Here is a 12,916-nt window from a genome sequence, read left to right on the forward strand (position 1 = left end):
TGTTGGGTTTATTGTGAGTGTTAGGCTTTTTATACACATTAGGGCATTAATCCAAAGAGCTACCTTCCAGGTAGGAATGAACTATTGGCCCTATTCTAACGCAGATGAAGAAACTGAAGCTTTGAGAGGTTTAGTAACCTACACAAAGTCTCCGGGCTAATGCGTGTGTTAAAGTTAACATTCAGACTTCAGCAGCTTCCGCTGCCAGCAGTCAGCCTGAGAAGGGCCTAGAGAGATGTGTTAACGTGCTTTTTTCCAACCCCCGCGTGGTTTTACCTGTTAACCTGCGCTATCAGTGGGGTTTTGAAGGGACCTCAGAACTCCCCACTCTCCGCTTTGGGAAGGCTTTGAATCATCCTTCGACAGCACCTCTCTGCCCAGAACCGGTTCCCCGTTTTTACGGCATCATATTGATTTGCAAAGGCAATAAATCTAGGAGGAGGGACAGTGTGCCCCCGATAATAATGTTGCAGCATATGTTTTACTGCCGAGGTTTCAACACCAACAAGATGCATAGCCTAGACATCCCCAAACGGGTCACCCGGATTTGTTTAAAGTGGCCTTTTCAATACCTCTCGTTTGCCGCCTGCCTCCTAACGATCACTCATCTTTTCTTGTATAGTATTTTACCTGTAGTAGGATGCGCAGTCGGGGGTTCCTGCACACAAGAGACACAGAGCTGGGCTAAGGCCGCGTAGGCACTTGGAAAGGAGGAGGAAACAGATTTGTGGCAATTCTGTTTTCCCCTTGCTTCGTCAAATTTTCTGAAAATGTTCCTCTCATGATATTACTCAGATTCCAGTCAAAATCACTGAGGTACTTAAGAAAGGACACAGTTTTACTCTGTGTAGAAAAACAATCAAAAGGTTTTTTTTATGAAGTATAATTTTGCGGCAAGTTTTTGAAAACTAAATTCAGCTAACAAGGTTTGCCACACCCTGTTGAAGCATATATCAAGGTCTAGACTAACCATAACATTCCCCGACCTTCCAAAATCCCCACTTCTTGAGGGAAATCTTTCTTTCTTCCGACAAATCCTAAGCATTTGATATAGGAAAGGAATCAGTGTGCAACTTCCACTCAATACAAAGAAATGTCACTTACATTGAGAAGGTGTGTCTGGGGAGAGATAGGTTGGGGCGGGAGACTTTAATAACCAAAAAAGGGGTCTGGATTGGGTCTGGGTTGTCCAAAACCAGCAAAAAATTCAAGAATAGAAACGGATCCTCAGACGCATCCTGCGGTTTAATCTGAAAGCCCTCTGCTTGCCAGTCGTCGTTAACTCTACTCTGGCTCTTCAGCTAACAGCCTAGCCACAGCTGCAGGGCCAGGGGCTGATCAGGGTCGGGGCCCGGAGTGTGAGTCCTGCCCTTCCGTCTGCTTCTAGCCTCTGAGGTGGACTGGGGGGAGATGCGCGCTCTGTCACGTCGGGGCCTGTTTTTCTCTCTCAAACGCACATGGAGACCGGCTAGAAGACAGCGTAAATTCCTTCCAGCACCAAAGTCTATGGTTTTACGAATTTCCTCAAACATTTATAAATCGACACTTCGAACTTCGATAGTGATATGAGAATGCATTTTTTAGTCACCTTCATCCAGCACCTTGTTAAAAACTATTGACACACGATGACCAAGACAGGCTGAAATCACGACTCTTCCAGATGTCATCATTTTGTTCACACAAACGTTTTCGACAGCTATTTTAACTTGTCGTTTTCCCCCACAAATTTATTTCAGGAGTAGGGGGTGGTGCAGTGAAAAGTTGGAGTTTTAAAAATTATTATTATTATTTTAATTTTAAGACCCACGAAGAGGCTTCTAATAGCCAGACCAACTGGCTGGAAAAGAGAACAAATATTTACATGTACAGCTTGAGTGTGTATGTCAGCCTGAGTTTACACGGCTCCAAGCGAAGCGGATTACCCTGCGAATTCGGAGAATTTGAATTATTCAGGCTGAGCAGGGCTAACAGGACGCCCTCCAACAAGGCCGTGGGAAGTCCTGGTCACAGCCGCCTTTGTAAAACCAGAGGGGTCCGTGTCCGGGCGCTGCCATAAGGTTCGCACTCTCCCACTACGCGTCGCGTGGTTACCGTACAGCTCCGCGCCCTGACCTTCGCCTTCCCTTCGGCAGCCGTCCCATTTTCCAGGGTCCCTCTAGGGAAAATAGGAGCCCCAGACTAGAGACGCACTGGTGAGGAGCAGAAGCCACGGTTCTGAGAGCAGCATCCTTTGCCAAATGCCCGCAGCTCTCGCTAAGCTTATCTTTTTCAGGGCTGCATTTGCTCAGCCCCACTGTCAAGGAGATCAAATTTGGGACCATCGAATGACAGTCCCAGCCCTGGGATCTGCCCCGAGTATGGACCTGGCCAGTTGGCGCCGCCTCAGAGGCGCCGGATTCCGCTCTACTCAGCGCTCCCCTACTTTCTTTTGGAACATTGAGCGCAGGTAAGAAAAAGAATGCAAAAAGGGAGAACTCCCGAGGCTTCCTCTGGTCTGGTCATAGCTTCCCCAACTGGGCCATGCCCGGATCTCGGGCGTTAGGCCGCGATGATGTGTCCTCTCCCGACAGCGCGCACCGCCCTCCCGCCCGGGGCTGCGAGACCAGGTGGGGGTGTCCATGGCCGCTGCGTCAGCCTAGTGGTGGCACCCTTTTCCCTGAACCTGTGCTGGGGTACCGTACAGCCGGGGTGACAGGCCACGCGGGCGCCGCACCCTGGGCGCGCCCTCCGCGCCCGCCGCGCCCGGTCCGCGGCCCCGCCCCCGGCGGCGGAATCAGGAAGCGGTGACGTGAGACGGCGCTGACTGGCTGCGGGCCTCCGGGATCGTCGCCGCCAGCAAATTAAGGAGCAGGGCAGCGAGCGCCAGGGCTCAGTGTCCGTAGTTCCGCGCCGGGCTCCCCACGCCAGCGTCCTAGCAGCCGCGCTCGGCTGGTGGCCACCTCAGCCTGGGACATCCCGGCTGTCCCCAGCCCCAGAGGGAGGAAGAACGCGGAGGGGATGCTCCAGGACCCCAGGACTTTGTGCAGTTGATGCTCGTTTCCGCCTTCGGGCTGTGCAGACTGTCGTCCTGCCGAGCGCCCCGGGGCTTGCGCACCAGCTGTAGTGCCCGGTGGGCCCTCTCCTCTCCGGCTGCCTTCGAAGTCTCTGCGGCTCTGGGGCTTTGCGGTGGGGGATAGAGGCCAGTGTGCAGCTCTGGAGTGGTTGGAGCTGACACTTCTGGAGTCCCTGGCCCCGCTGTGACTGCTCTCGGAAACTTTGAGCTGTGTTTCGGGTCTTTGTCTCCCTTGGGGAATCTGGACGGCAGTTCGGACGACCCCGTCCCTGGCCAGGACCGCGTGCTGGGGACCATGGAGTTCACGGCGTCGCCCAAGCCCCAACTCTCCTCCCGGGCCAACGCCTTCTCCATTGCCGCGCTCATGTCGAGCGGCGGCTCTAAGGAGAAGGAGGCGACGGAGAACACAATCAAACCCCTGGGTAAGTTGGGCTACCCGGCTGTCCGCCGAGGACTGGGGGTGCTGCGCATCAGTCTGTGCCCCTGGCTGCAGGCGGCTCGCAGCAACGTCTGATGCTCAAGCTATGAGCCATACATCGCGGGTGGGAGATCTTTTTCTTTTGGGTTCAGGTTTTCTTTGGAGGCTTCAATCTGTTGAATGCTGTGAATGTGCATCTTATATCTGGGCCCGTCGGTCTCCTCAGTTGTCTAGAATCCATATATCAGATCGGACATATGGTGTGTGTGTATGTTTGTTGGGGTAAAAACATTCATGGAAAAATAATAATAAAACCCCTTTTAAGGCTCAACAGGATTTACTGTGCATGTAACACCTGCTTGTGCGTTTGAAACCAAGGAGACGCTAAAGGACTTCATAAGAAACCAGTTTAATTTTGGTTTTCCTCTGACTTGAATAGACAAAACAGAGCAAGCTCTTTGAAACCACTGTAAAGCAGAATAAGCCAGTTCTCCCTACACGAACCCTTTTATTCACTGAAGCTCTAGACTTATCACCAAGACATCATTTTATAACTGTCGTCATTTTCAGTTGAGGTTGGCAAAAACACTAACCAGTAACCATTTCTCAAATTCCTCTACTTTTAGTTATATTGTTTGTTTAACAACCTTTACCATTTATAGAAGACACTAGGCTAGGAGTAAAGGGAGAATAGGGATTGTGTTCTTCTTAATTACTAGTGAATTACATGGAGAAGAACCAGCCCAAGGTAAATATTTAAGAATCTCTTTACAACTGAGAGAAAGAGAAGTGTTCTCATCATTGCCTCATGGATCCCCAGGAAATAATTGTTACACAGCCTGATCATCTGGTATCACTACAATGTGAAAATCAGATAGCAAACTTAAGTTAATTTTTCTTTTTTAACCCTCCCCAATTTTTCCTTTCTTCTCTCTGTCCTTCCCAACACTTTAACATATCACATCCAAAATAATGATAACATGAAAAAAAGGAAATGTTAGAGATCAAAAATAAGGTGCTTGGGCTTAAAGATGAGAGAAGTAAAATTCCTGTAGCTACCTTGAAACCAAGGAAAAAGAAAACAGAAAGTCAAAAAAAAAAAAAAAATCTGTCCTCTAAGTTTTCACTCCCTTCCCCTGGTTCTTCCCACCCACCTCCCATCTAAATCTAAACCTGCCAAAGAATGGAGACAATCAATCAAACAAAATCCAATTGTTTAGAAAAATATAACTAACAATTTCAAAGTTATATTGTGCGACTTCTCAACATTATGCATTGCTGTTTAGGGGCCCCTGAATTCTTTGTAAACATCTCAGTTTGTTACATAGCAGGAAAAGAGGATTCCCGACAGAAGTGTAGACAGCAAATTGGGAAACATGCCAGCCCCAGCTGCACTGTCATTTTAACATTGCTTCCTTCTCTCTTTATTTTTCTGAGAAAAGCCACCTTATATCAAAATTTCTAAATCTTGAACTTTAAAGCCATGCCTAGCTCACAACTCCAACCCTACACCCATGCCCACACACACATATAGGCACTAGTATAAAATGCATGTCCCTCTCCTGGCTTTTGAGATGGGCTCTGAAAGAACTAGCAGGCGTTCTTGTCCCTTACACTGGCCAGTTCAACAGAGATGACTGCAAGCCAAGGACTGTAGCAAGAGAAACACCTAAAAGTTCTATTAAGAGAGAATGTGGGACTTTTGTTGAAGCAAACTATAGAGTGGGGAGGGGGATTCCAGTGTGTCCCAGGATTGCCCATTTAAACATGCAAAGTCTCTTTAAAAGAACAGCTTCAGTCTGCTGAAGCATTTCTATTTCATTTTCTTCCTCTCCTACTTCCTATCCTGATGCATTGGTCAGTCTGGGGCTTAGGGAGTTTGCCTCTTTCAGTTGTCAGAAAAAAAAAATCGTTAAGACTACTTCTTAATTCCCTCCGAAGACATTATGTGAATGTGTTTCTGAAAATATTAGTAGAAAATAAGATTTTGTTATGGTATGGTTTCCTTTCTTTAATCTGAAAAAATCAGGATGGCAGTTAATTTGATTATTCTTAAGTTAAAACATTTTCATGGGTTGGATTATCATTGCATGAGAAGTAAAAGTAAAACCACTCTGTTTCCTGTTTTCTTCATGCACGGATGTGTAGGAAATAAAACACCTTATGATCTGTGCGTGTCCCATATGCCCACACACATCATATACATGTACATACGTACATTTAGAACAGGCTTTGATTTCTTGAGGGCACTTAAGAGATCAACTTCACATTGCAAATTCAAGTAGTTTCTTTTTTAAGGGATGGAAGATAATTGGGACAATTACAAAAGTCTCCCTGTATTCCATCAAAGTGACTGGTGTAGTCCGAGGCCCTTATCAGCTGTGGGGGAGAATGTTTGGTTCATAGGCAGCAGTATTCCAACCTGGTGGTGGATGGCAGAGCATTCTTCTCACTTTAATACACTGCTGGTCCGGGTTTGAGGTTGTTGTCCTCACTTCTAGGACCTTTTTGGGAGAAAGAAAAATTTTATACCTCACCCCTCAAGTAATTGTTCTAAGCCTCTTCTGAAAATGGCCCACAGAACCTGCTCCTGTGATTTAGCAAGCTGTATGCTAGCATCTTTCATAAGATCTCGGGCTGGGAGGAATATTATAAAAATGTTCTAACTCTCATCATAAAGCCTAGAAAACTGAAAGTCAGGCACGGAGGTGAAGTGACTGATTTTTTATAAACCACATTCCCCATTTTTCTTTTACCCTCCTATCCTCCTTTCCTTTTCTCTTATGGAGAGAGGGCTCCAGGAGGGAAGGAAAGTTCCTCTCCAAGTGAGGAAGGTGCTGATCTCTTCGCTCCCTTTGTCTCCATGGAGAAAAATTTCTCCTGGTTGTCAAAGAGGCAGGAGTGGCATCAGTTCCATGAGCTAGAATTTGGGAGTCTAGAATTTGGGAGGGGTGACAATATGAATATTTGCTTTTCATCCCTCATGATCATCACCCTTCCCTTCTTCCACTCTTACATTTTTATTTCCCAAAGTGGGCTGCAGTACTGGTGGTGAAAAGCAGTCATTCTAGAACTCACTAGCTTGGTCAGGAAACACTGGGCATGCTACTCCGTGGGGATCCTAGGTGATTTTATACAGTGATGGGTCATCCCTACATCCCTGCTTGGAGTTTCTGAGCTTAACTTTTCCTGAGTCAAATCCAAGTGACCATTTTGGTTATGCTGTTCTTTCTAGATCTTTCCTTGTTGAACAGTGTCAGCTGTCATTCACAATTCTCTTTACCTCCAGAGCAATTTGTGGAGAAGTCGTCCTGTGCCCAGCCCCTGGGTGAGCTGACCAGCCTGGATGCTCATGGGGAGTTTGGTGGAGGCGCTGGCAGCAGCCCGTCCTCCTCCTCTCTGTGCACTGAGCCGCTGATTCCCACCACCCCCATCATCCCCAGTGAGGAAATGGCCAAAATCGCCTGCAGCCTGGAGACCAAGGAGCTTTGGGACAAATTCCATGAGCTGGGCACCGAGATGATCATCACCAAGTCGGGCAGGTAGTTGGGACTTGGGGGTTGGGGGTGGAGAGTTAGGACACTCCCGGGGTAGTTGAGGGTGCTTCCAGGAACTAGATGAGAGCTGGCTGGTCATGGAGCAGAGAGACAGCTTGGCTCCAGGGCAGCTTCTTTCCATCAGCTTGCATTAGGAGCTACAGGATGTCTAGTCATTTGCATTCTCAGGATTTGGTCATGGGAAGTCCCACCCTGGCTTTGTTGAGAAGGGCACAGGGACCAGGGAGACACACTAACCCCGAAGGGTGTGGTCTGCTTTCCCTGGAGCTGGAGAAGGTTTGGCGGGTGGAGGGTCGGGATCTGGAACGAGGAGGAATTTGTGCCTGGGTGCCTGGTGAGCTGCTGGGTGCTTCTAGATAGGTGAGTAGCTTCCCTTTTATCAGCCTCAATTTGCAAAAGCTGCCAGCTCCCATTAAAAACTAAAATTAAAACCTGGGAGGAAGAATGAAATTTGAAACGATAAAATTCCCTGTAGGAAGGAGCACTGCTCGGGGCCTCTTGGCGCCAGAGCCGGGCGGGCTTTGGCCAGGCAGGAAGCTGCAGGGCTGCAGGGAGGTTGGGATGGGGCAGAGGCCGGCAAAACTTGGTGGCTCTAGCTCTTGGGACTGCAGAAAATACCTGCAGGGTATCTGAGAAATCCTTCCCAGAAACTTCTGCTTTTGGCTTTTATTTTGCAAGAGCAGAGTTTTCTGGCTGGGATGCGGGTGAGTTGTGTGACTGGGTCAGCTCCAGGGACTTCGGGTCCTGGGACACTTAATGTGCTTGATCGTTAAAATGCATGGGGTTTTCCCTAATCACAGACCTTTTGGTGTTAACACTTACCCCCACCCCCACCCCCACCTTTTCACCTAGCAATTAACACTTGCTTAAAGGTGACACTTAAAATTATCTGGGCTTGGAAGAAAACCCTGTCTCTGTATTCACTTCTCTGAGGCTTTAAACAAAACAAAAGAGGGGTTTGTGGACCGGTTAGAGAGGGGAGTCAGACCCTTTCCCTCCTTCCCTCCCTCCCTTCCTCTCTTCCTAATTCAGGCCAGTTTATTAGGCAGCATAAACAGGGCCCATTCTCTCTCTCTCTGTCAGGAGGATGTTTCCGACCATCCGGGTGTCCTTTTCGGGGGTAGATCCTGAGGCCAAGTACATAGTCCTGATGGACATCGTCCCTGTGGACAACAAGAGGTACCGCTACGCCTACCACCGGTCCTCCTGGCTGGTGGCTGGCAAGGCCGACCCGCCGTTGCCAGCCAGGTTTGTGCCTCCGGATTTTTCACTGAGAAAACTGTTAATGCTTCTGTCAGAATGTTTCTGGCTTGTGTGAATTTTAAGCAAGTGTGTTTTTAAAGCAGCGGGCTCTGGCAAGCGAGCATTCCAAGCCTGGACACTCCAGGATTGACTACACAAAATATGGGCTAGGCTCTGAGAAAGGTAGTTTGTGCATAGAGAAAACACTGTCTTTAAGTTTATGTTTCGTTAGGCAGTAATTCATTTCAAAGTTTTTCTTAAATTTCAATTTGGTATTCATTAGAAATGTGGACCCATTTGTATAAATATAAATATAGACATCCTCTCTAATTGCTGCTTAAAACCAGAGTGAATAAACCTACTGATGAAATGGTTGTCCTAAAATCCTTTTTGGAAGAGTGTATTTTTGTAAAATCATTGCTTACAGTAAGCATTTGTTAATCATATGGTTATAACTGCATATAATAAACAACATTTAGGTAAAATTCAGTTGTTTTTGACCAATAAAGGTTCAGAGATTTTTAAGTAAAAAAATTTAAAAAACCAAGTCTTATTTTCTCCCTTTATAATTTTAGTGGATGAATGTAATTCAATAACCGGTTCTTTTACATGAAACATTCCTCAGTTAACATATTAGGGATCATGCATATTTACTCTTGTGAAATTCATTGCTAATAATACAGTTTTTCCAGGAGTACCATCCTTAAAAAAGCACATGCAAACCTTTACTGTTATTATTTTAACCAAATGAGCATTCTAACAGGAAAACATATACTTGCTTATATGAAGAATAATAGATGAAGTTACAGGAATGTAACTGCCTGCTTTAATACAAAACAAAACATATTAGCTGACTTTATGTTTGGGATTTTAAAACCCAGCCTCATAGCTTTTCTTTAATGACTAATTTTTGTTGTTTATGTTTAATGACTAATTTTTGTTGTTTAATGACTAATTTTTTGTGATTGAAAGTTCATATCAGAGCTAAGAATTTATTTAAATGTACAGATTTGGGAACTGTTAAGTTACGGCTGGTACTTTGTGTCTAGTCTGGAGTCATAGTCAAGGCAGAGAATCAACAGACAATTACACATGTGGTTCAGATAGAATATTCAGCTTAATTAGTAGTTTATTATATTATTGAGTTTATCATATGCTAAGTGCACTAGAAAAGAGATTAAAAGCAATCTCTCAGAGTTTCCATTCTCGGAAGAGACTAGAAAGGGCGTCTTCCCAGGCCTTTCAAATCAGTATATTAAATAACAGTCAAGACTAAGAAAATCTAAAAAACAATTGCTATTAGTTTTTTTTTTAGTTGATCAAGATTCACCAGTTTATAATAGATATTAAAATTAATAAAATTAGTGTTCTCTTCTATTTACTATTAAATAGTTTACTATTATTCTTTAGCTACCTTCCAAACTTTTCAATACCGTTTTAAACCAGAGAGAGTATTTTGGTAGATTCCTAACCATTTTCTACAAGCAATCCGTCTTTTTTTTTTTTTTTTTTTTGCCCTCCAGTCTTTCCTTTAAGAAGTTAATCACTCTTATTAAACATACATTTTCTTCCTATCTGAAGGTATGGGGAGCTGATGCAGGCCAGCAGGACTTTGGAAATATGACATGCCTTGTTTATGTTACTAATCTGTTCTGGTTGGAGAAGAAAAGTGTGTACCAATACACTATCTTAACTGAAGCAAGTTTAAGCTATTGCTGGAATTTTAAGTCTCTGGGGGACTTGAAAGGAGGGGCTTCCTGTATATTTTTTCATTAATCCCAGTTCAGCTTTTTTAGATTGATATTAAATAAAAATGTTTAGCTTATTATGGGATGAAAAATAGATAATTTAGCAACTATTCTTTATTATTAAAATAAATAGTTTGCTACTTATCTGTCTCCATAAGAGAAAAATGAAGAACTTGGGAGGTGATCATTTTTGTACTAAGGGCAAAAATTTTCCATGGTTTTAGGACTTTGAAGCATTTTATTTCAGGCTGAAGTTCATTGGTCAGTCATTCCTAATCAGAAGAAATAATGCTTGACAGTATCACTTGATTGTAATAATAAGCAAGATATTACTTATGATCTAAAATAATGTTACCTTTTCATATAGGACATCTCCTTTTCTTTAAAGTACATAATATTTAAATACATTAATATTTTATTAATAGCTATTACATGTGAATGTGATCCTTAGAGAGGGAACATTTCATCAACTTTAGGACTTTAAATAATTTTGGACTTTTTTAGAGGGAGGAATGTGGTTCTGATCAGTAAAACAACTGCACCTATAAAGCTACAGTCTTGGAAGGATGGTACTTGAAAAGTGGTTGTGTTATGAAAGAATAATTGAAAGGCAACTGAGAGAACTCCTCCTAAAAACAGTGGAATTAACAGGCAGACAAATGCCTGAAGCCTTTACGGTTTCTGTGTAGGTCTGGTAAGAGTCTTTGGTGCTGTCAACCTTTTTTGTGCATTGCTCCTGGTGGGCTTTGTGAGTTTCAGCATTTGTACAGAATTTTTCTATTCTTAGTCCTCTGTGTGACAAACCATGGAACAGATTTCTTGTTCTTTACATGAATAATGCAAGGAAAATTTTATGACTTCTTATCCCTTGCTTTTGCCCTAGTAAAAATATTTATGTTTAATTGTAGTTATAAGGATCTTATATAAAATTTAGGTGTAAATAACCTGTTACATGGATAAAGGAATTTGTCCTATTACATCAAGGATTTTGCTTCCCCTTCATTAGTTCTGTAGTCTCTCTCTGACTTCAGAAAGACTTAAGTCAAGAAGATACCAGGATGGGGACTTACAAAGAGCTGTATTTAAGGCGATTGTCACAGGTAGAAAAAGTGACCTGCATTTAACTGTGAGTGCGTAAAAGATGTGAGAGCTTTTTTTTGGCTTACACTGTTTACAAATAAATAAATTGAATAATGTGAAGTGTGTCTAGCTTGTTTTAACTCTCATTTAGTGAGTACATAAACAGATAATGATGAAAGCAGTAGTGTTTAATGTAACAGGAAGAACAGAATCGCAGCTGATCTCTGGACTACTGGGAGTTCTCCATGCCCCTATATTAAAATTACTCCATCTTATATTTACAAAGAACACAAACTTTAAACCTTTAAGTTTAAATAAATGGACTCTCTAAAATTATTTTCTTTTAAATTATTTACGTTTTCACTGTTATTTAAGAGATGTTTATAATAGGAACTCATGTGATTAGTGTAAGCTAGTTTTTCTTTTGAAAGCACCTTCAACAAGATTTTGCGTTTGATCGAAGCAGACCAGTAGTTGACTAGATAGATGAAAACACACACACACACACACACACACACACACACATATACACACACCCTTTTAAAAAATGCCTTGCTCAGCTTTTAATAGAAAATTTGTTAAGTATTATCTCATTTAGATAATTGGTACATGAAGAAATAATTAGACATTTTAGAGTTGTTTTGACATTGCAATAGTAATAAATTTGAGGAATATGGGGCAATAAAATTTCCCACTTATATATGGTTTATGTGTTCCCTTAGAATTAGAACATTTTATAACCCACAGAGACAGACTTTTTAAAGAAGTCTCAATAAAGTTTTCTCCTAACTTTCTTAGGCTCTATGTGCATCCAGATTCTCCTTTTACCGGTGAGCAACTACTCAAACAGATGGTGTCTTTTGAAAAGGTGAAACTCACCAACAATGAACTGGATCAACATGGCCATGTAAGTACCATGCTTTGGACTGTGCAGGTTCCCTGAGATAGAATGGACAAGTCGCACAAAACTCTGTCTCTCTGAGTCCCTTCCTGCCTTCCCTCTCCCCTTCCCACCTTCTATCTCTGAGTCATTTTATGGGAACATTTATGTGTTCTTCAGGGGACCTTGACTGATTTTGTTAATAGGTCATTTATGGGAATGCTGCGTGCCATTTCTATGCAAGAAGGTCAGGGATCTTCTGTCCCACGGAATTCCTAAGGCTTCTGAAATTGCTATACCACCCGAGCCAACTAAACTAAGGGAATATACATTTTTGGAGGCTACTACAGCCTGTTGTTGGGTTAAGCATCCAATTTCTGTCAGCAGCATATCAGATAATAAAACCTAAAGAGAATAGGGTTAGGACCTCTGATGGGGGTTTCCCAAAGTGTGGTCTATAGAACATATGTATGTGAGATGAAATAACAAAAGGATTTGATGTCCAAATCAGTTTGGGAAAGTGCTGTTTACTCATTATTTAACCATTTTTTTTTTGGAGAGTTTCATGAATATTAAAGCATAAAGAAGCCCTGTAATTAAAAACAAAACAATTTGATTTTGTGTCAGTATAAAGTGTATGAAAATGTGGAAAAAAGAAAAATTAACTCTGTGTTCTTATCAGTAGTTTTATAGAACAAATAGTCAATGATGCAGGTCCTTACATATTTGATAAAATGCCTTTTTAAGGCATTGCTGGGATGTTACTTCATGCTCTTAAATAAAGATACACATAAAAATTCTGTCTTAGATTTTATGCTAAGAAAACTTTAGATAGACTTCCATAATTTTTTTCTTCTTTTAATAATTTTTAATTGATACATAATAATTGTACATATTTATGGGGTACATGTGATATTTGGATACATATATAAAATGTGT

At 42.8% G+C, this 12,916-nt stretch overlaps 1 protein-coding gene across 1 annotated transcript in view; it reads left to right on the plus strand.

Annotated features, from left to right (window-relative positions):
• The first annotated feature begins 2,867 nt into the window (after positions 1-2,867).
• TBX20 (T-box transcription factor 20) overlaps positions 2,868-12,916 on the plus strand; it is a 52,088-nt gene continuing 42,039 nt past the window's right edge. The window contains exons 1-4 of the mRNA XM_054496668.2: positions 2,868-3,474; positions 6,760-7,012; positions 8,111-8,275; positions 11,896-12,004. Of these exons, the coding sequence (XP_054352643.1) occupies positions 3,348-3,474; positions 6,760-7,012; positions 8,111-8,275; positions 11,896-12,004 (654 nt within the window). The 5' untranslated portion in view covers positions 2,868-3,347. The remainder of the gene's footprint in view (positions 3,475-6,759; positions 7,013-8,110; positions 8,276-11,895; positions 12,005-12,916) is intronic.

The sequence above is a fragment of the Pongo pygmaeus genome, chromosome 6, assembly GCF_028885625.2.
Source record: "Pongo pygmaeus isolate AG05252 chromosome 6, NHGRI_mPonPyg2-v2.0_pri, whole genome shotgun sequence".
In the NCBI taxonomy this organism is placed as follows: domain Eukaryota; kingdom Metazoa; phylum Chordata; class Mammalia; order Primates; family Hominidae; genus Pongo; species Pongo pygmaeus.